This window comes from Brachyhypopomus gauderio, unplaced genomic scaffold (genome assembly GCF_052324685.1).
Source record: "Brachyhypopomus gauderio isolate BG-103 unplaced genomic scaffold, BGAUD_0.2 sc57, whole genome shotgun sequence".
Taxonomy (NCBI): Eukaryota; Metazoa; Chordata; class Actinopteri; order Gymnotiformes; family Hypopomidae; genus Brachyhypopomus; species Brachyhypopomus gauderio.
In genome coordinates, this window is record NW_027506880.1 from 1,339,944 (window position 1) to 1,363,670 (window position 23,727).

At 45.2% G+C, this 23,727-nt stretch overlaps 1 protein-coding gene across 5 annotated transcripts; it reads right to left on the reverse strand.

Annotated features, from left to right (window-relative positions):
* Nucleotides 1–5,396: 5,396 nt before the first annotated feature.
* On the reverse strand, nt 5,397–23,720 carry kansl1a (KAT8 regulatory NSL complex subunit 1a). Of its 5 annotated transcripts, none has more exons than XM_076987878.1 (14): nt 23,598–23,720; nt 20,014–21,299; nt 11,453–11,594; nt 11,113–11,267; nt 10,852–10,987; nt 10,075–10,246; nt 9,766–9,960; nt 9,341–9,517; nt 8,736–8,887; nt 8,517–8,635; nt 8,352–8,409; nt 8,142–8,251; nt 7,640–7,907; nt 5,397–5,756 (listed from the first exon to the last, which is right to left on the reverse strand). In XM_076987878.1, exons 1-14 carry the CDS (start codon nt 23,688–23,690, stop codon nt 5,544–5,546), a joined length of 3,276 nt encoding a protein of 1,091 aa, XP_076843993.1. In that variant the 5' UTR covers nt 23,691–23,720; the 3' UTR covers nt 5,397–5,543. The 5 variants fall into 5 exon arrangements, with proteins under 5 accessions (XP_076843993.1, XP_076843992.1, XP_076843995.1 ...); XM_076987877.1 differs by having other exon boundaries at nt 10,852–10,990; nt 23,598–23,719; XM_076987880.1 differs by having other exon boundaries at nt 10,852–10,990; nt 23,272–23,641.
* Nucleotides 23,721–23,727: the final 7 nt, after the last annotated feature.

Below are 23,727 nucleotides of genomic sequence, written 5' to 3' on the forward strand. Positions count from 1 at the left end.
ATCATTTACATTTTATCTTCTCTTAATTACATAAATGTACTTAAACAAGAATGTTTCGTTACATCATTTTACACGAAAATAGCAAGCTTCATCGTAAGCAAGATGCTGTCATTACGAATGGTTATTCTAAACATTTGGATAAAATGTTTAAATATAGACTAATAAAAGGTTAGGGTTATTTTTTCATTGTTTTCTGTTATTGTGGGGTCACGTTGTAGGCTACTATTGTTACCTGGAGATTCAGTGGGGTCACATATTCTGATGGCTGCCGTCAGAATTGGTGACCCCAGTTAAAAAGGCTCACCTGTACATCCCATTCATGATTTCTTTGTTGGCTGCAATGGTGAGGGGATGGTAAATCTTGTTTAAGTACATTTATGTAATTAAGAGACGATAAATGTAAATATAAACATCTGTCATATTTTGGCTCGTGGACACCAACAAAACGAATAAAGAAAGTGCATCAGCGTAGTTTACGTAGCATTCGTAAAGCGTTTGTGCCTCTGAACAGAAACTGTGAAATAGCGCCCCCTGTGGTCACAAAACTCGACGGTCACAGAATCTGGTGTAACGCCGGTCTGCGTCAGAAGGACGGAAATGAAATTAATGGGACGCACTTTATAAATATTAATATTAATATTTATAATATAAATATTTATAATAATATAAATATCAAGTCCCAAGTTATTGGTGTAAAAGTCCAAGTCAAGTCTAAGTCTCTGAATATTTTTTCAAGTCAAGTCAAAAGTCTTAATATTAATGACTCGAGTCTGACTCGAGTCCAAGTCATGTGACTCGAGTCCCCACCTCTGGTAAGGGGGTAGGAACTTCATGAGCATTCTTGGATGGGTAGCAAACCAAGCACTGATGAGTTGGCTATGGTGAAAATTCACATTGCCCCATACAATGACGTGGTGTGGTAGGTGAGGCCCTACGAGACCTCTCTCATTTTCAGGGATCAAATAGATGTAAAGGCGATCCAAGAAAAAGAGGAGCTTCTCTGTATTGTATGGGCCAAGACTGGGGATGTGGGTGGCCACACCATTCTCAGAAATGGCAGCACACATAGTCAGGTTGCCCCTTCGCTGGCCTGGGACATCCACTGTGGCCCATTGGTCAATAATGATGGAGGAGACGGTAGACGGAGGCACTTTGGGTTGTTGACCTACCTCTGCCATTGTGAGGCGATGGTTTACAATAGGCTATAACATGGTCAATGACCGTCGCCCGAATTTCATCTGGGACAACACAGTGTGATCGTGCTCCTCAGTCCCTTCCCCCTGTCTCACCACCACGTACCCTCACTCCCCCTCTTCCTCATCTTCTTCTTCCTCCTGTCTCACCACCACGTACCCTCACTCCCCCTCTTCCTCATCTTCTTCTTCCCCCTGTCCCACCATCACGTACCCTCACTCCCCCTCTTCCTCATCTTCTTCTTCCTCCTGTCCCACCACCACGTACCCTCACTCCCCCTCTTCCTCATCTTCTTCTTCCTCCTGTCTCACCACCACGTACCCTCACTCCCCCTCTTCCTCATCTTCTTCTTCCCCCTGTCCCACCATCACGTACCCTCACTCCCCCTCTTCCTCATCTTCTTATTCCACCTCTTCCTCGAGCAGGAAGTTGCCTTCTTGCTTGTGTTGGACTAGTTGCCTCCATGTTCAGAAATTGTATTGGTCCTAGTCAAGCTCTCTATGTACAGGCCTACATGATTGATAGCATTCACAAGCATGGAGAACACCTGTCAAGTATCTATCTGCTTGGTTATCTGAGATGTGTGAAGCTTCATTAGTAAGGTTCTAGTTTCAGATGTTCAATTATAGTCATGAATTTACCAAATATATCAAGAGGTTGGTATGTGGTATTCATGGTATAACGCTATATAATATATATGGTATAATGTTGACTAATTTTGACAATTGAACAGATTGTTGTGCATGTAATGGCTTATACAATGAAATATGTATTTTATAATATGAAATATTTATTTTGGGGAGAACAGCCATTTGACTGAAAATCAGCTAATCAGTTTAGATCACCATGATCAAATTACTAGGTAATTGTACTAACTGTAGGCTACTTGTACTAAATCATTTGCAAAGATGACTGGGATATTTGAGACATGTACAAAGACATTTGCAATTTGACTAAACCAACAAGAAATGCTATTCTGTTGTGAACAATTGCCAAGGGGTTTCCAGACTTGTCCATGTTGTTTGAGAATGTCATCTCGGTTTCAAGAAATGAGCCAAACCAATCGAGAAAAACTGTAAGACGGAAGATATGACTGGTCAATTTTGCTGTTATTTGAAACTGGTATTGCGCTGAATTGTAACTGCCAGGCCCTCTGTAAATGAACAGCGGGCATCACAGTCCTGATAGGGGGCGACACAGGCTCACAGGCTTCCACTTAACCCCTCACCTTCCAACACAGATTGAATAGACACGTTTGAATGATGTTTTTGCTTATATTTTGTTTAGATGTCGATTGTCAAACTGTAAGTAGATAAAATAAAATTGGATAAATTATACTATATATATTTATGTTTTAAGAATATTTTAGGCCCTCTGAGAGGTCGTAGAGGGCCCTGATGGTTCCCCACTGGTGCACACCAAGGTGCTTTTGACACTCTCCACACTGTGTATATTGATGTGCAGTGGAGAACACTCACCACACTCAATGTGAGTCAACCTGAAGGTAACAATCATCTCTTCAGTTTGATCAACATTAAGAAATAAAGAAATAGTTGTCTGTGCATCAGTTTGCTGCTCCTTCTGACTGCTTACTGATGAGGAGGCCCACCACCATTTTGTTTTGATGGGTTTTATTAAGTCAATTCACAATTATTTATATCATTTACATCATTTAGAAGATTTGGTACAGTAAACCAGTAGAGATTTTTAACAGTCACAAAACATCTAAACTGTCATTTAAAGGCTGTGAAGTAAATAACCACCATTGCCATGTCAGAGAATCTGATGCCACTTAAACTGTGCTTAATGGCATTTATGAGTCATCAATGTGACCAACAGCAGACTGAGGTCTCCCTGTCTAGGGTCAAAATCTATAGGGAAGAGTTTGGGCCAGAAGGTTGTTTTTCCATAATGTTGCTGTGATTGTGCTGGATGCTGATATCATTGTGATCAGCATTCACATGCGAATGCTCTACTTACCCAAGTATTTCAGGTGAACGGACAACAGTTGGGCTGGCTGGTGAGCTGAAATGGGTCCTGTGTGGTGGGGAGGCTGTGCTTTATGGGTGATGGTGGTCATTCTGCACATCTCTGGATCAACCACCTGTCTTTTCCTTAGGATGAAGACGTCTGTGAGGTCAGCAACACATCCCCTAAACACCCTGCCAAGTATATATCAGAATCTGTAGCCTTCCGTGGGTTTAACTCTACAGTCTGCAGTTAGACAAAATACTTTGTGGGTGTGACTAGCCCTGCATGTCACCAATTAACAGAAGTATACTCGGGACACTTGTAAAGCTTCTTTGTGACAACTGTTGTAAAAAGCACTATATAAACATATTTTGATTGATAGTTTAAATACTATATATAGTCTCGGAGGTCAAGGGGCTGCCCGTTCACTCTGATCCCTGATAAAGTAGGGATTTAGTGGTTCCTTTGAATCATGTCGGTGCAGTGACCTATGAGGGTTCCTGTGTGCTACTGATGCCAGCATGATTCCCTGCTTCCCACTGTGCAGTCAAGATCTCGTGGTGGAGAAAGGTTTTGCAAACACCCGAGTGCTGTACATGTCAATGTGCTAGAATATTCTTCAGACCTCTAATCAACAATGTTTACAGAACTGCTGCTCACTTGACCTTTTTATGTAGCTGTCCCATTCTGTGCACACTAGAGCACAACCACATATTCAGTAGTTTCAGAAAAAAAACTCAAACTACTGCATTTGGTCACTCGGATCACATTTTCCTCCATTCTGATTTGTGATGTATACATTAAATACATATTGTAACCCATACCTGTTTGATCTTTTGCATTGTGCTGCTACCACATTATTGGCTGATAGGATAATTACATAAATGAGCAGATCTACAGGTGTTACTAATAAATATGATGGTAAGTATACATCTACATACATGGGTAATTGGCATAAATATATTAATTTACTTTGGAATTTTAACTGCTTTAAGCACAAAGCTCACATTACCAGCCTATAATGGCTCACACTGGTGCATGCTGTCACACTACGCAAGGGGAAGGTCTTTACATGTTGTTACATCACCAATCACACTGGGACTCTGCGGACCCACCCCTCCCACAACAACAGGCCAAGCAGTTTGATATTTGACTTGTTTTAATCGTACTATTTACAAGTCTTTTTTTTTCTTGCAAATGATTCGAGTTAACTTTTGTAACAATTAAACTTGCAATGAAATCTGTCTTGAGTAACTACTGAAAAAGACACAGAATAAAAATGCACTGATTGAACAACAAAACAAAAGGGACAGGAGGGGTGATAACCATAATGTTAATTTGCATAGCCAGTGGTTAATCTTGGGAAGGGTGCTCAGTAGGGTGACAGAAATTACAGGTGCGTCAGATTTACTGCCTTTAATACAGGAACAGTGAACCAGAAATAACAGAAGCTTTGTCCATTGGCCCAGACACCAGAGCCCATTAAACTGAAGAACCTGAGAGTATAAGGACACGAGGAGATAGCAAGTGTTCTGCATAAACGAACACGTCTTTAATTACTAGCTGATTTTCAGAAGATATAGATGAAGTGAAAGCGATTTACTGCAGAATAGTTCACATGTATCCCAGGCTGATCTTAGCGGGCCACTTGCGGTGTGGTTTATTGGTACCCAGTTGCACAAGCTCTACATGATATACTACTGCTGCTCCCCATTGCCTGAGGAGGGTGGCCTAAAACTGCTGCGTGTCAGACGCAAGACGAAGGGTGATGTAGCAAGAGTGAAAGATAAATACACAGACAACGCGTGGGACGGAAAACCTGCATGGATACATACTGACATTCTGTTAAGTGCTTTGCCTCTAGTTAAAGATGCTTTCGTAGATAATGAATATGAATTTGATTTGATGCGTGTCGATTAGTTGAAATGAATGATAAAAACCTATTTTGAAGGTTTCAGTTGTTATTCCACAATACAAGCATACACAAACGTGTCAGCAGGGAAATACCCTTTGGCCAGGCCCCCTTCATGAAGTCTGCTACATAGTGCGCTATAAAGTGTTTACCTGACAGGTTAGAATACCACACCAAGAACATACTTTAGCTGACTATCAGAATAATTAAGGATGTATTCCATATGTTTAACTTTTTTTCTTTGAGAAAAGAGTCTCAGGAGACAGATTTAGACTTCTACGTTCCTTAATATTCACTAAAAACTGTGAAAATACTTGGCTGATGTTTGAATATCAAACAACAGAAATCCTTTAATATTTCTTTGTGTGTTTTAGTACAAGTTCTTTTTTTTGTGTGGTTAATGCCAGGAAGGGTGTGGTTTTGTGTTCCCCGGAATGTGAGCGGGGCTTCGTGCTTGAAACCATCGTCACGGTGAGGAAGCTTCGCTTTCTGACCCCGCCCCACAATGGCTGCTTTGCAGGCCAGACGGGAACCTCTGGCAGGGACTGGGCTCAGTGTTGGGTTGAGTGCTGAGCTGAGTACTGGGCTCAGTGTTGGGCTGAGCGTTGAGTTGAACCCTGGGCTCCAGCGACGGCTCCTCTGAGAGCGGGAAGCTCCTGCGCTCCCATGGCTGCACCATCTGCAAAACATCAAACCAATCAATAGGTGCAAGAAGACAGCAACACAAAAATAACGGTATTGCAAAAGGCAGCAATTAGCAAAGGACTGCTCTACCAGAACATGGTTTACAGGGGTGATAGTGGGAAAAAAGTTCCTAAGCCTGAACTTTTTCTGAGCGGGGGGGGGGGGGGGGGGGGTTGGAGTGTTAGTGTACCATATTTAGAATATTTTATAATTAATCTTTTAATTAATTAATAATAAATAAGTCGGGTAATCATTATAGTGAAATAAAAAACTAATTTCTATTAATATTCTGAGAAAATGCTGTAACCTAAAGATTTAGATTAGACACAATATGTTAAAAACAGGCATAATTAATTATTTATTCATTACTGTTAGTACATTATAAGATACCAGACAACTCAAAGAAATTGTGCAAATAAAGTTTAAAAGAATTACAAGTATTATGATTATAGTTAGTTTTTACATATAAAATTTAATAAATTTAATAAATATTTTGTGTTGGTTTATTAGGACATACATTTTGTGCTTTTGTTCATGTATTACACCTTACGCCGTAAGGCGGCCAGGATGAACCAAATCGTCTGACCACCTGTACCGGCTCAAAAAAAACACTCTTATATTTCTGATAAAAATGCAACTTAATCAGAATAAAGATAAAATACTGAAGTTATCTTGCATCTACCTCTGAAGCTCTTCCGATGTCTGAAATACAGGCGGTCCCCGGGTTACGACGTTGATCCGTCGTAAATCGATTTTCGGTGTAAATCGGAACATACGTACATGTATGTACGTAAATAACGTACTATACGCAGTTATCCTATCCTAAAGCTAGCCTTTTGGCAAATCCATAGCTGCGTTTAACTAATCCTGACGCCACCCACACCAAACACCAAGTTCCGTTTACGACGCAGAACCATTTAGGTCCAAACAAGGCTTTATACAGTAAATGGGATATGTGTAGTAACCACGAAAAATCGTAACTTGGGAACCTCGTAAGGATCATATTTCGGCCTCAAAACAGATAGCATGCGCGCCCGTGTGGTTTATCATTATGATTTGACGGATTTTTCCCCCCCTCAATTTTTTTTTTTCTCGCGGACATGTCGGTACGCCGGAATTCCGGCGTGGCGCCTGAAAACTATCAGGCCTGGGTTTATCTGTACTGCTCTACCAGAACATGGTTTTTTTTTTTACTGCTCTACCAGAACATGGTTTGTGTTTTACTGCTCTACCAGACCATAGTTTGTTTTTTACTGCTCTACCAGAACATGGTTCATTTTTTACTGCTCTACCAGAACATGGTTCATTTTTTACTGCCCTACCAGACCATAGTTTGTTTTTTACTGCTCTACCAGAACATGGTTCATTTTTTTACTGCTCTACCAGAACATGATTCATTTTTTACTGCTCTACTAGAACATGGCTCATTTGTACTGCTCTACCAGAACATGGTTTATTTGTATTGCTCTACCAGAACATGGTTTATTTTTTGTGCTGTTAACATCTTATGCTGCGTTACCACCATCTAAGAACCTCAAGAGACTAAGATCTAAGATGCTAACCTGTGTTATAAAAACATAACACAGGTCAGTCTTTAGTCAAGGCAGAGCAATGTGATTTCAGTAAACAGCAAGGTAAACCACTGAGCCAACAGCTGTAGAAATGCAGTCACAGCAGCATTCTGATCATGTTCTGGAACCCAAGCGTAAAATCTCTCAACTGATAACAGTCACAAACGGCAGTTGTCAATCTGTGACCACTTTGATCAACAGCTACTGAATGAGACTACTAATGTAAATGATCATTTAATTACAATACAAGCAGCATCTATACAGGCTACATTCATATAAGCTTCATTTTGCCTGGAACACTTCATACCTTCTCTTCATAGGAGACATCTGGGGTGGAGCAGCGTGTGTCCTCGCCACTTAATGTGCGGGGCACGTCCCTCAGGGGAGGTGCGTTTGAATCCCGTGAAAAAGGCATGTGGGCATCACGTGAGCAGGGCGTGTCAGGGCTGGGCGGGCTAAGGGGCGATGGGATTGGCCCGTAGTCCTGCAACACGTAGGCAGGACCCACATCTGGCGAGGACGGGTTCGTGCCACCCAGGGACGGGGTCGTCCTCCCATCTACGGACTTGTAAGACCTGTAGGATAGCAGATATGAGATGGTGAGAACAGCAACATCACAGCTTTGGACGACAGCCCAAACTTTTTGACGTCAGCGTATGCCTTTTTAGGTCAGCTATCTCAAGTGTGTCGAGATTGTCCAGCAGCACAAAACTGGACAGACTTATGTCGTTCAGCTACGTGACAACACCCACTCGGTTAAATAACGGTGTTGAACAATCAGGTTAATTCAGAGGTGGGCGTTCCCATACCTGCTTCCTCTTCTGGCTGGTGTAAGGGCCGTCCATCTCCAGCGAAGTCGCTCCTGCTCCTCACATCTCTGATGGAGCTGCGCAAAAGCCGCATCGGACAGGTCCTCTACCTGGAGCCAAGACAGATGGCTCAGCATGAGGACTTAAGGGGTTAGAGCGCACATAAAGGGGTTAGAGCAGAGAGACACGGAGACAGGACGCTGCACATACCTCTGCTTTGTCGTCGTCATAAGCCAGGGGTCGGGCAAACGTGTCCACCTCCCTCCAGCTGAAACCAAGACAGAGCAGCGTTTTGAGACCACCACAGTGCGCTCCAATTGAAATCAGACGAGTAATCACCACAGTGGCAGTGTGTACAGTCACAATGTCCTGTACCTAGGTGTGATGATCTCCTTGTACTGAAGTTTCTCCACCCTGGTAGTGGCCGCCACAGACATGGGGATGACTATGTTGTTGATGTCAAACGAGTTCTCATTTCTCTTCTTCCTAGCAGGCTGTGACAGGAGTGCATTGCGGTGAATAGCCAAAACCCAAACTGACAATAGAAATGTTCTAGAAGGCTACAAAAGAGCGGCAGCTCACAGCATCACGCACCATGGAACAGGGGCTGGCCTGGCTGCTGGTGACCAGGAGGGCCGCGCCGTCTCCGGGCAGGAACAACGGTCGGGTCTGGGAGCCCGAAGTGGAAGGCTGGATGGAGGCCTGAGATGCATACAGATTCCCCATCTCCGTCAGTAGCTTTGGAGCTGGTGGAGGACGCGTCAACAGAGGAGATGGAGGGGAGAAGGATATCTTAATGAAAAATTCTCTTAAACCGGACCTTCATGTCAAGGTCCATTTTAAGATCTCATGATGGATATTACTGTATTACTGTTAAAATATATATATATTTTTATGGTAAAAAAAAGGGGGGGGGGGGTGTTTAAAAACGGGAGTAAAAAGGGGTTGGAAAACAGCTCTGAAAATGAGCTGGCATGAATAAACATGAACTAATGAACTATTATACTATATAACAATATGTTAAATATTGTAAATGTAAATAAATATAAATAAATATAATGTTAATTGTATCATAATTGTATCATAATAGAACTAATTCTGATACATTGCTTTTAATTACTGAGTAACCATAAAACTGCAGTCAGTATTTTAGCCTGAACACAACCCCGTCAGCCACGCCCACCCCAGGCGACACTCACAGTCCGGCTCGTCCAGCGAAGCCTCCCTGGCCCTCTTCCGGCCCAGACTCTTGTCCAGGGAGCGCTCCGTCCTGCAGGGCGTTTGCATGGCGTAGGGGTTGAGCTTGGGCCCACGCACACCATCTTCACCACGCTGCCGTCGCGACCGATCTGACCCATCCTTGTGGCGGGACAACCCTGAGATGGGGAAGGAGAGGTAAAGTGTGAGATACGGGACAACCAGGGGAAGAGCAACCATCGTTTTAAGGTAATATAGTGTGAGAGTATTGTTTCTTCAGCTGGCATCTTTTCTCAGTATTCCAGAGCCAATACAAATATTCTTCCTGGCGATATCAAATCAACCTGTTTCACAGATGATACCTATATAAAGCTCTGCAATATCACAGGTGCGTGTGTGTGTGTTCGTTCAAGTGAGAGGCACTTACTGACTGCAGCCAAGCGCGAGTTGGACAATCTGAGCTTGTGCTTGGATAGTGTGGATGATGATGACGAGGAGTAGGAGGAAGAGAGGGGGAGCTTGTGTTTGAGTAAGAGCTTCTTCAGAGACTTGAGCTTCTGCAAGGACCGAGGCTGCCCATGAGACTTCAGCGCCCTCTGCAGGTGCACATGGAGCGAGAGGTCTGTGAGGGACGGAGTGAGAGTGAGAGAATATATGAGATCGCCGATATTTGGAAGAGTATCTCAATTTCACTGTTATTGAACTGTCCCTTAATAGCATCACACGGCGAGAGTACCTGACGGCAGGGACAGGATTGGGTGGATGTTGGGGTCATGCAGACATGCTTTCTCCAGCAGAGGGCGCTCATACAGTAGTTCAGCTTTGGGAAGGACGCGATTGATCCCACACATCATGCAGGAGACGTTGACTTCACACTGTCCTGTCAGAGAACAGTACCCATCCTGTCCCTAAAGAGGGACAAGACCACTTACTGTCTCAGCACTGCAACATGTACATGTCCACAAAATGTATGTAGTTTTCAAACACTGGTGATTAGAAACAGATGCAGCAGCAGCAAGCTCAGATTAATGCCACAGAGTAAAGATTCAGCCAGAAAGGAAGTTCCAGGTCACACTACAAAAATCTAGCTTTTGATTTTTATGGTAATCTTCCTGTAGTTGTTTTGACACTGTTTCTCTCTCACACACACACACACACACGTACACACACTCAAAAATCTGGCAGTGTAACTGAGCGAAAGCTATCTAGCATGATGATGTAACTGACTGCAATAATAAATCGGATTTAAGGACTGGTGTGTGGGTGAAACACTGGTGTTCATTTCATCAAAGCATTGTATACTGTAAAATCTAGAATGAACATGTAGACGAAATACTGCAAGGAAACAATGTAAAACAACGGTAGGCGGTTTTGTGAGCTTTGTTCTTTCATCTTCAGCAAAAATCAAGTGAGTAGAAAGAAAAGAGTAGCCCGCAGTGCTCTGGTGTGAAGACATGCAGCACACTATCTGCATGTGATGTGAGGTGTCGGAGAGCGTGGAGCCCACACCCACCTTGGTGGCCAGGTTGGGGAGCGTGCTGGGCTGGACCAGACGGCGGCGTTTGCAGCTGATCAGTGGCCGAACACGTGCAGCAGAGCAGTCGGCATCTGGGGCTGTGGAGGACTTGGAACCAGGGAGGTCCGCCACACTGCTGCACAGGGGAACCGAGTTAAGCAGAGACGCAGGGCTTACAGGCACGAGCTTAAAGATTACTACGCTGGACAGCGCAGTTACATCTTAATCAGATTAACAGGCGGTTTTGTGTGGCGTTACCTCTGGATGAAGTCAGTCATGGCACTGTCATTCTGAGATCGACTAGACTGGTTTATGGCTTCTGAGGCATTCTGGGAAATGGGAGGAGTTGGTGGCTCTGCCTTTTCTGCCGTGATGTGACCAGAGGGGGCGGAGTCTCCCAACTCCACAGGTCCCTGTAAATCAGACGTTACCATGAGAACCTACACATACATTCATACATCAACACTTTCCTTACTAGGTCAACAGCACTTTGTAATATTGGTAAAATATGTATTCTTAAATGATTCCAGTCACAGTTGTCGGTGATTCCACTCCCCCAAACACACACACAGTGTCCAGCAATATGACGCCGGCTGACCTTGCTGGTTCGGATGTGCCGGTAGATGTCGGCCTGCTGGCGGATCCGGTATTCCAGGTCCGATATATCTGCCTGCAGCCATGTCCAGCGGCTGATGATGGAGGCTCTGTCCAGGGCAAACCGGCCCTCCGCTCTTCTCCAGCTGTGACACATACACACACAGAGAACACACACTTTAACTTTTACACAGTGGCACACTCGGCATAGACAGACGCACTCACACTTTTTAAACACACTATCCTCACTATGCTTGCAGGACAGTTCAGTGCGGGCCACAAGACTCGCTGCCCACAAGCGTTAACTACCACTGAACCATCATGCAGTCACACAGACCTTTAGGATAAACGTCAACATCCCACGTGAGTTTGTCACGTTCACAGCAATAATAATAAAAAACAAGAGCTCCTAGAGAGAGATACAGGGCCAGTCACGTGCATGGCTTCTCTCTGAATCGACTACAACGTGTAATGGTATATTTTTGAATCCAGAGATACAGAAATATAGTGTAAGCATAGACAGCTTGCGATCACCATCTGCTTTACAGTTGCATCATGCTGCAGTTTATTCAGACGCGCTTATTCCAACATACATGTTCATTGCAATGAGGTGTACTAGCAGTGCTAGGACAATAAGATCGAGACAGAGTTGCACTTCCTGACTAACTCTCAGGTAGCAAGCTCAGCTTGAATTTATCTCAGGTAGTTTTAATGGTGTCCTGTGGATAACTTGATCTGGGGCAGGTTAAGTTAGTTCATAAACAATCAGTGACTGTTAGGTGACTGCTGACGTTACCGTCAATTATGCAGGGCTAGTCTGAATACCATTGTATAGTGGGCTCATATATATGCGCACTTGACTTCCAAAAAATACATTCCCAAACAAGTGATGGATTAACCTCAAGGAGGTATAATTAATGTATTAAGCAAACATAAAACAGTTGAGTAGTAAACAAATGTCCAAATATTTGAATTGTACAGGCAGGCAAGTCCTTCCATCTTTCTAAAGTGAGTAGAGATCAGATATATGGGCATTACAGATGAATTCAGATGGTGATATGCAGACCCCCTGCACTCTTAACCAAATGACACGCATGACCCGTGGAGTTATTCCGCAGTACCAGGCCAGCCTGGTTTAAGGTGCGGTACTACAGGAGGTCTCGTATCCTCAATGCTACTGACATCAGACTGGTTACACAAGCTTGGCCTGCTCTGTCCTTTCACCACGCAGCGTGAGCACACTGAACGAGGCTCACCACGTCACTCCACACCATCTGCTGCTATTGCTCAGAGCATTCCAGTCTGCCTCATAAAGACTCCCAGAGCACTCCAGCACATCTCAAAGACTCCCAGAGCACTCCAGCACATCTCAAAGACTCCCAGAGCACTCCAGCACATCTCAAAGACTCCCAGAGCACTCCAGCACATCTCAAAGACTCCCAGAGCACTCCAGCACATCTCAAAGACTCCCAGAGCACTCCAACACACACACACACACACACACACACACCCACCCACCCACCCACCGGCAAATTAAAACAAACAGCCTGAATCTTATTTAAACTCATTAAACCCAACTAATCAAATCAAATCTAGTATGTACCTTATTAATTAAATATTTTGTGTATTATAAATACACGTCTGTATTTTATTGGACAGATGCTTTTTATATTTGTTTGGAAATGTTGCTTAAGCTCAAACTGAATATCAATTCATTTTTAAAATGGGGACTGACTGGAATGGTAGAGGAAGATCACAGTTATCAACACTGTACATGGGTCTTGCCATCAACTGCACATTCTAGATAATTCATGGTCTAACCACTCTGTTAGGGTACGTAGGTGGCGTCTATAGACCCCTAAATGCTGCAAGCATATTCTAGCTGGTCCACCACATGCACGTAACATCCAAACAAAAAGTCATAACAGGTAATTTAAATGAAGACAAACACGCTATCAAGAGGGAGTTCAGAGGATCGCCTCCATGTTTTTGGTTCTGAGGTGCTTGTGTGTGTGGCAGCAGTGTTAGACTGTAAAGAACAGAGGAACGTGACTGGGACTGAATCATCTCACAGCCCCTTTGGCTCCTGCACAGCTCCCCTACTAAGACCAACATGAGGAGGGCCAATGTGACACAGGCAGAGGTGCAGGGACATGGACAAATGAGGAAAGGGGCAGGAGGGAGGGAGGGGGGAGAGGGGGAGGGAGAGAGAGAGAGAGAGAGAGAGAGAGAGAGAGAGAGAGAGACAGATACAACAAATTTCCACACTGAAGAACATGGCTGCTATCCAAGCCCAACAGTTTTAATGTCTATATTGATGAATTAGCAAGAATACTAGAAGAGTCTACAACTGCTGCTCTCACTCTTCAACTTAATTTGTGCTCTAAGCAGATGACCTGGTTCTGCTGTCCCACACGACACAGGGTCTACAGCAGAAACGGGACCCCCAGAACCAGGCCCTGGTAGTGAACCTGAAAAAGACTAACATCTTGATATTCCAGAAAGGATCCAGAACTGAGGGATCGAAAACTTTGGGTATCAAATTCAAATTTTGATCAAGATCAAATTCTGGGCACATTTACAACACAGTGACCCCCATTCATATAATTCTAAAACTCTATAGAGCAAAGAGAACAGTCCCCTCACTCAGCTGGTACACTACACTAACACACACATAGAGAACAGTCCCCTCACTCAGCTGGTACACTACACTAACACACACAAAGAGAACAGTCCCCTCACTCAGCTGGTACACTACACTAACACACACAAAGAGAACAGTCCCCTCACTCAGCTGGTACACTACACTAACACACACATAGAGAACAGTCCCCTCACTCAGCTGGTACACTACACTAACACACACAAAGAGAACAGTCCCCTCACTCAGCTGGTACACTACACTAACACACACATAGAGAACAGTCCCCTCACTCAGCTGGTACACTACACTAACACACACATAGAGAACAGTCCCCTCACTCAGCTGGTACACTACACTAACACACACAAAGAGAACAGTCCCCTCACTCAGCTGGTACACTACACTAACACACACAAAGAGAACAGTCCCCTCACTCAGCTGGTACACTACACTAACACACACAAAGAGAACAGTCCCCTCACTCAGCTGGTACACTACACTAACACACACAAAGAGAACAGTCCCCTCACTCAGCTGGTACACTACACTAACACACACAAAGAGAACAGTCCCCTCACTCAGCTGGTACACTACACTAACACACACAAAGAGAACAGTCCCCTCAACGAGAACAGACCCCTCATTGAGCTGGTCCTACACATAGCAGACTATCTAAGCACATTGTCTGATCCAAAACTGATGTCCACCCTGATCAAGTACAGACGCAGCGTCCACCGCCTGGACACGGAGAGCGGCAGACATAAACAGTCCTGGATTAATAAACACTAACCCTACACCAACATATGTGGCCATAGAGTAAAGCAGACAAACTGGATACCTGAAGAACAGAGACAGCATTCAGCACTGCTAGGACAATAAGGTTGAGACAGAGTTGCACTTCCTGACTGAATGCACAAAGTTCACTCATATCAGAATGACATTTGTGACTCATCCCGAGTCATCCCCTGATCTTCTTGGTAAACATAAAGAGTTCAGCACACTGGCAGCACTGTATGTCAACTCCTCCACAGTCTGAGGGACAGTGAGGGGCCATATCACACAACACAGATACAGAGCCATGTCATTATTATTATTATTATTATTAATGCTGCTATTATTATTGCTATTTTATCATTTACCACTACTACAATTATTGTTATTATTAATACTCTTATTCTTATTACTAAAGATGCAATGGTGGAAATGTTAGCAGTATTGTTACTGCTGTTATGTTATTATTACTACTATTACTGGTAGCAATTATACTATTGTTATTATTCTATGTCTATTTGAAAATTCCACTGTGAACAACTTTGGCAAAATAAATGTGCATATTTGTCATGACAATAAAACACCACTGAGTAGAACTGAAATTGAGTAAGAGAGAATGGGGGGAAGGGATGAGTGAAAGAGGAGAAGAGGGGAGGAGAGAATGTGAGGCCTAGCAAGGTCAAACACAACTGGAGTGCTTGAGTCATTACATAAAAAATGCTTAAAAAGCGTGAGTGAAGAGGACAACAAGGGAGGGCAGGACTAAAGAGTGGTGGAGGGAAGGAGAGGGGTTGGTAGAGACACAGGGAAGAGGAGAGGGGTGAGTACACACACACACACACACACACACACAGGGAAGGAGAGGGGCGAGTACACACACACACACACACACACACACACACACACACACACAGGGAAGGAGAGGGGCGAGTACACACACACACACACACACACACACACACACACACACACAGGGAAGGCGAGGGGCGAGTACACACACACACACACACACACACACACACACACACACACACACACACACAGGGAAGAGGAGAGGGGCGAGTACACACACACACACAGGGAAGAGGAGAGGGGTTAGTGCACACAAAAGGCCCAGAGAGGGAGACAGGAGAAAAGGTTGCATAACACAAGTGGGTCAAGTTCAAAGGAGTGGAGGGAGGGAGGGAGGAAGAGTGGAGAGAACAGCAGCAAGTTGCCAGTCCGTATTTGAGGATGTGCTAGAACAGCCAAATTGAACAAACCCCTCCACGTCCACAGGAGTGAACCCCCCGTCAGGAGATCTGGGTGACCTGAAATGAGCTTTACAGTTGGTTTAAGCGGACATGGTCCATGAGCCGGGTGTACAGGCTCTGGCCGGACATATGGGCTCCAACCATGCCTGGGCGTTCTTGGCTCTGGGTACGGCCTTCCAGCTCGCTGACGCTGAACTCCACCCAAGGCTCTTGAGCACTGGACCTCGGTCTCTCCTCCCTGCTCCCTACGCCAGAACAGCCGGCCTCTCGTTCCTGGGAGCCGTCCACCTGACAGCACTGACCTTTCGTAAGTCTACATGCTCAGTACAGTCGCCACCGGAAGGACAAAGATAAATGTGTCACTACAAGAAACTGCAACAGCTATCAAAGTCAAATCTAGGTTTAACCCTATATACACACAGATTTGTTTCTGCACATCTGTGTAATGTCCATGTAATGGGTCTGGAGGACCAACCAAGTCTTGTTTAGCGTGATATCATTACACATTCCAGTGTCAGTATGCAGCTACAGGTTACAGGTGTGGTATTACAATGCACGCTGGCCCAAACAGCATTTACCACGGAGATTGGAGCAGCATGTCCAGGGTCAGTGTCCTATGTGCAGCCTAATCATGGGCAATCGCAGTATTCAGCTGGCCTCTCGTCTCCTGGGAGACTGCGCAAGCGGAAGGGAAAAGGCAGGCTGATGTCATCTATGCGGAGCTGGGAAGGAATCTGGAGAGGCAGCTTTGAAGAAGAGCTCAATCATCACCAAGCACTTCAGCAGAAACAAGAAATAGGCCCATGACTAGGGTTGCAGCGGTAACCGGTTTCACGGTATACCACGGTATTAAAATGCACGGTTATCATACCGTGTGCGTTTGCTTATTACCGGTAAAAGGCAAGCCAGCGGAGAAACTGACCCGCGCATGCGCAACTCCGCTCTGGATCAGCTACTCAGCACACAGCGGTGAGAATAGCAGAAAGTGCACCAGACTTAACAATTATTTTTTACAAAAAAAAAAGGCTAAACTAAAATCAGCTGCGAAAATTACGTAATCGCGGTGGCTCCTTGCGAGGTCGTGCACCTCTAAAATTTTGTAACTTAGCGCGGGCCACGCCTCAGCGCAATGAACAAAGTTATGTATGCCGGGTTCATACACCTATGCAAGGTGGAATTAAAGCACTTGTACGTCACTTTCAAGGTCAATTTCAATATTTCCCAGCACGTTAAACTTAATTAAGTTAAATATTTATACATATACTCGAAAAGATTTGAAATAATTAGATTTTTTATCACATTATTTAATGGTTTTTTATTTTCAAAACGCCCAATCTTAACGTCTTCACGTTCTCTCATGTTTCGTCCTGGAATTACAAGAGGCTCGTATTTGTTAACCTAATACAAGAGAACTATTCAGTCAGACAGCTATTTGTTGTGAAACGAAGTAGTTACAATTTCAAGCAAGCATTTTCAAGTACTTTAGCCTAAATTCCAGCACTTTTCAAACCTGAAACACAAAACAACATTAAAATTGGTCAGGTAGGCCTAAATGTTCCTTCCCCTGTTTTTGTGGGGTTTCTTTATACTACCACATATCATTTCGAACAACACTGCAAAGAATGTGACGCAGCAAGCATGGACGCTTCGCGCAGGTTCGCGCAAGGTGTGCGGAGTCGCGCGCTACGGTCACTCGTGAAAGTATAATCCTAGCTTTTTATGGTCCTTGCTTTCACTGGATGTGAAAGACGCCATTAATTTACATGCGTTCATTTTCAAATTCTAACGTGCCTATTTTTCATATGTTAAAACCAGACTCGGTGTGAAAGGATCATGTCAGAAATAAATCCTCTCTTTCTGGAGTATCTGGTTATATTCCAACTTAGCAGTAAAACGGATATTTACAACAGTTGATCAGACACTGACCCAGGCTCAGTTTATCAGATATTAAATAATTTAAGCTTAAATAATTGTAGGCCTACTGAAATCCATTAATTAGGTTTCTCTAATTTTGCAGTATTTATATAAACAGGTGTACAGCCCATTTTTTTTTAAAGGAAACATTTTGTATACAATAGTTCCAGGTTTCTACAATAAATAGTAAAAAAAAAAACTTTTGTTGTAATTTCTTTAAGAGTCAGTGTATTTTTTAATAATATGTAACAAACTGTGATACCGTGATACCTAATATTTTCTGAGACGGTTATCATACCGTGAAAATCTCATACCGTTGCAACCCTACCCATGACCCACAACCAAGGATTTGACACAGCTAACAGAATATTTTAAGCTAATTAAAAGTATGCTTAAAATAATAAAAATAGAATAAAATATAATAGTCACTTGACTATGAACACACACACTTGACTCCAGCGTGTCTGGGCAATGTTCCAATGCTCACATTTGACATTCAAAATCTCATGTGTGAGTATTTAGGTCAAATGTTCAAAGGCAGTCCTGCCTTCAGGCAGTAGGACAGAAGTAGGCCCCTCCCCTCCCCCCGGGCCAGGACAGAGGTAGTCCCCTCCCCCCGGGCCAGGACAGAGGTAGTCCCCTCCTCCCGGGCCAGGACAGAACAGGCCCCTCCCCCCGGGCTAGGACAGAGGTAGTCCCCTCCCCCTGGGCCAGGACAGAGGTAGTCCCCTCCTCCCGGGCCAGGACAGAGGTAGTCCCCTCCTCCCGGGCCAGGACAGAACAGGCCCCTCCCCCGGGGCCAGGACAGAAGTAGTCCCCTCCCCCTGGGCCAGGACAGAGGTAGTCCCCTCCCCCAGGGCCAGGACAGAACAGTTAGGCCCCTCCCCCAGGGCCAGGACAGAAGTAGTCCCGTCCTCCTGCCCTTCCTTCTCTAAAGGTTTTCATTAATAATCATCTGGCCCACTAATAAAGATTAAAACTGCCCACCTGCTGCATAATTTTTTTTTTTCACTTCGCAAACACTGAGCTTATAATGGAGCCTGGCTGCCCCCCCACCCATAAGTACACAAGTAATCAAGGGACTTGTGAGACAGCAGGGAAGTTTGTTTAAAGCTTGAAAGGTTGCTGCACACTTCCAGCTAAAATATCAGGCTCCTCTTCATCACTTGCCATTTTCCGAACATGAGTTGCACCCCCCACAACCACCACCTCCCCCCTGCAGGGAAACAGGAAATGTAACCTTGCTCATGTTCTCGAGTATGACCACTGCCAAGGAGGAAGGGCGAAAATTACTCCAGAAGGGACCATGTTATGACAACAAGATCTATGATCTCACTGAGCAAACAAAGCCAGAGTGGAAATTAACAGAGTCTCTCAACAAAGTTCAGTCCATGAGCACACAGGCCAAGTCATACACCACCATCCCCGTTTCTTTGAAACACGGTCAAAGAAAGTTAAGACCTTACTATACAGAGTATACAGATGTATGGCCTGGCTATAATAGCTATAGCTGTAACAGAATTTCAAGATCTACGGCTGCATTGCTCCTAGAGTAGTTATAGACTTCCTCTGTACAGTTCCAACTCAACACAATAATAAAGGGCTGTTATCACAGCATTGGCCTTCACAACCCTGATATGGCCAAAGGCTACAAAATGCAAATGAGGCCTCTTAACAAATCAGTTTTGCCCATTTGGTGCTGCATGCTTTGTCCCCAATCAGCCTGTTCCTCTGCTTCCTGGCTTTTAGGAAGGGCTCGACAAGGATTAACCACAGTTAAACCCCGCCCCCCAAAAAACACTGTGTCAGGTGTGAGGTATAGATGTAAGTATGTCACTAAATTATGCATCAGATCTACCATTTAAAGAACCATTTCCATCATTTTTTAACCGGTGGTACATTCATTATTATTTCAAGAGACATAGGATTCCCGCTCACTAGTATAAAGAATGTGTTCGTCCAAGCCCAAAGGAGAGCACTTACAGGCTGACATGGCGCTGCTGTGTGTCCACTCTGGCCAGCTCCTCTTGCTCCTCCACGTCGCTCTCACCCCCTGAGCTGCTCGCCGTGGCATCTGAATCGAATTGCGCCTCCGCTGCCCGCAAGCTGCCCACGCCACTCAGGTGGAGCTTCTCGAGTTCAGCGGGAACGGAGCCTTCCCTCAGGAAGCGGCCCAGGGCATCCGCCTGCAGCTCTGCCGAGCCCCGGTAGCCCCGCCCGGGGGCGGAGCTGAGGGCCAGGGCTTGGTCCATGAAGCCCGAGAGCTGTTGCCTAACATGGCGCTCCACCTGCTTGGCCTGCACCACTCGCAGACGCTTCCCCAGGCGGCGCAGGCTCCCAGAGAGGTCTGCCTGCCTGCGGTGGGCACGCTGAGCCCTTTGGCGAAGCACGTGCTCCAGGCTCAGGGGAGATGGGCAGTACGGGGCTGGGGAGGGGCTGCTGCAGGACAAGTCAGAGCTCTGAGGCACACCAGGAGTGTTGGAGTCGCTGATCCTCGTCTTGGCACAAGAGGGCGCCCACTCCGTTTCAAATGTGACCTCTGGGCTTTTATTTAGACCCGTATCTTCCGGAACTCTGTGAAGATCTACCGATTCCCTCAGGTGCCTGGCCTCTCCCCTTGGGGAGGAAGCGTCTCCGGACTTCGAAGACAGGGGCAGCAGGGCCTCGCTGCTGGCGGGTGTCTTCGAGCTGTCCCCGTTCACCGTGGCCACGCTGCCCTTCTCGGGTAAAGCCGTGCTGGGCACAGCAGTCTTCCTGGCCATGCCGTTAACAGGAACCATGGCACTGCTGCCTGTTCCCACCCCTCTGCCGTTGACGAGGCCTTTCAGCTGGCCCCCGCTCAATGCTGTGCGAAGCAGGAGGTCCCCAGCCCCACCCCGGCCTCCCAGCAATGAGCCGTTCAGCGGGCCACAGCCCTTTGGTGCCGGCTGCTTGATGAGGATGCCTTTCACCTTCAGCGACTCTTTAGCCACAGGCGGCACATTCGAACACAGGTAGGAGGCCACAAGTGGCTCCAACTTGCCCAGGCTCAGGTGCCCGGTGGCGGGGCTTTTGGGGGGGCGGAGCTTGACAGGGCCAGCCGAGGCAGACACGGAGGATGGGAGGAGAATGCTGGCGGTGCCGCCGTTGTTCTCGGACGAGTCGGCCAGCTTGAGGCGGATGTGGCGGGCTTCGGCTGGGGCGTCGGTCAGAGCGGGAGCCATCGCAGCCATACAGGGCCGGGGGAGCGGCTCGGAAAATTGCTCCTCCACTCCAGAGCACCAGCCCACCTAGAGAGGGCCAAGGAGGGCAGAAGGACAGAGGTCTGCAATCAATCTGAGCTGGACTTTAGTTTCTTTACATTTTTTATAGGTTAATAAGAAACATGAGAAATTATTCTTTAAAAAAAACATCCCTATATTTACACTAAACAAACTAAGAGTCAAGTGGGTGAAGTAAGCAAGAAAAAAGTGGTACAGTTGTACAATGTCTACTGCTTTAATGCCTTTATCTAAAGATCTGATAATTTATGCATCCCACATAAAAGTCCAGACTTATAAATTCAGCGAGTTATGTTTGACCAGGTCACACCCTAGATAAAAATCCATGTGACCTATAATCTTCCTTCACCTACTGCTGGACCTGAAGTCTCATTGGTCAAAAGAACTGAACCTCTGCCACCAATACAATGATCATTTAGGAGGGAAAATTCAACTTTATTCACCCTTACGTAAGTGCCAACCCTCCCCTCGCCTCTCTCCCCCGCCCTCCTTTTTTATCAGACCATCTGTGTCAAATAGAATTAAGAGCTATGCCATTAGGTCTCAAACGGCATACTATATTCATCAACTGCTGCCGTTCAGTAACCACGGAAGATGAAAGGTGTTTTTTAAAGCGTTTAAAGGGTATTGTTGATTTAAAAGGCAATGTCTTCAAAAATATTTATTCCGCAGGACAATGGTAACAGCAGTATGTTTAACTCTCTATTATTGCCTAAGAAATATAATCAATTCTGCCTGTACGCGCCCATGCAGGCATATGTAACTCTCCCCTCCACACACCAGACTAATGATCACCGAAAGTATTAAATAAAAGGTTGACGAAACAACACGCAACCATGTCGAGCACTTGTATGGGTTACCCAAACCTCCACCAGGAAGCACTAGCTCATTTAACTAGGTTCATGGCAAAATAAGTAAACATTGTGTCACTCGGCTCATGATTAACAACGCGGCCAAGTTTTCAATACGTTTATTATTCAATGTCAAAGCACGCAGAACTGCGTCCGTTTACACAACTGCTAGAACTAGCCAACTAGCTAATTCTACTCATTTCACCGCCGTCTGCTCATTGCAATGTAGCCGTCTTACTTGTGCACGTTTTCACAACCATTCGTAAACCATATGCTTCACTAAAACGGATACACAAGGACTCTCTGTGGTGCCCGCAATGTAATCTATATGTATAATATGTACGTCCAGATAGCTATTAAAATAACCAACTCGTTATAGGAGTTTATGGATATAACGACAACCCAACCCAAGGCGAGGTTCGAGTGAATCCAACCAGCCATAACGATTTAGGCGCTGGAATTCACACAGCTCCATGAAATATATGAACCTGCAGGTTACCACATCTGTAGTGATTAATCTCAGGTTTATTCATTACACACAACAGCTCGTCCAGATTAACCCGCGTTAGGGTTTTCCGTGTTGTTGATAATCATCTGTGTTTCATGGTGGTGTTAGTAGGCAGCAATAGTGGACAAACTAGTCCTGGACTTTTGCACGTCAACGACATACAAACTGAATATCCCTAAACTGTGCAGACTGAAGTCGGCAAACTAGTAATCCGGTAAAGTAGACTGCGAGTGATCGGTCCTAACAATGATAATTGGACAACTAATGTAGCACGTTAGCTAGTTGGCTACTTCTACTAAGTTAGGTCAGCCACTCTATTGTGAGGCTACATTTTCACATAAAAAATACTAACTTCCTGTTACATTATCAACATCAGCTAAACTATAATTTTTTTAAGAAATACGCCACCGCGCAGGAAACCAACGTATATTCCCACAGAAAGACGACGGTTCATGTCTTATATAACGTTACCCTGCTGGCTAGCGCTCGTCTCCCCTCACACTGGCTAAGCTAACAAAGAAAACGGAGGCACCTACCACGCGACGGCCGCGCGCGCTCCGGGCGAGCTCCGCCAACGGTTCCTCACGCGCTTCGGTTTAAATGTGTGTGAAAACGTAACTACCGTACGCGACGAACGGGCTCCTCGGGCGCTTCCGATGACTTTGCCACATACGAATCCGCTTCTTGTAAACCCCCGTGTTTTTTATTCAGGAACCGCTTCGATATCGTTCCGTGATCACGAAATGGGCGATACCGACTACACCTTGCTGTCCCCTCGGTAGATTAAGGACAACAACTGCAAAAATGTACTTCTCCATATAACACCAAACGGCTTTTTTTGGTCTCAGATACGAGTTTCTTCAATATACTTCTTTATTAATATAATTGAGGTGTCGTAGACAACCGGTTTCTAGATATTTTTTTCATCGTTACAGGGGAGAAACGCACGGAAGATGGCGGCTCGTTCGTCTCCCTCGGCTTTGGGCTTGACAAATACAGATGCAGAGCGTGTAGCAAGTACTTGTCATAGGCGGGAGACATTCTCACGCCCGCCGCTAGAGCTAACGTGTAGCTGTAA

What these genes read in the sequence shown, in the direction of transcription:
- kansl1a (XM_076987877.1), bottom strand. Translation starts at nt 23,690, where the DNA reads ATGTCTCCCGCCTATGACAAGTACTTGCTACACGCTCTGCATCTGTAT. An exon ending in CAGCAGCGCCATGTCAGCCT is followed by an intron (nt 11,595 to 20,013) that starts GTAAGTGCTCTC and finishes TATGTGTCACAG; the next exon opens with CTGGAGAAGAGCGGAGGGCC. An exon ending in CCAGCCAGAAGAGGAAGCAG is followed by an intron (nt 7,908 to 8,141) that starts GTATGGGAACGC and finishes GCTATCCTACAG; the next exon opens with GTCTTACAAGTCCGTAGATG.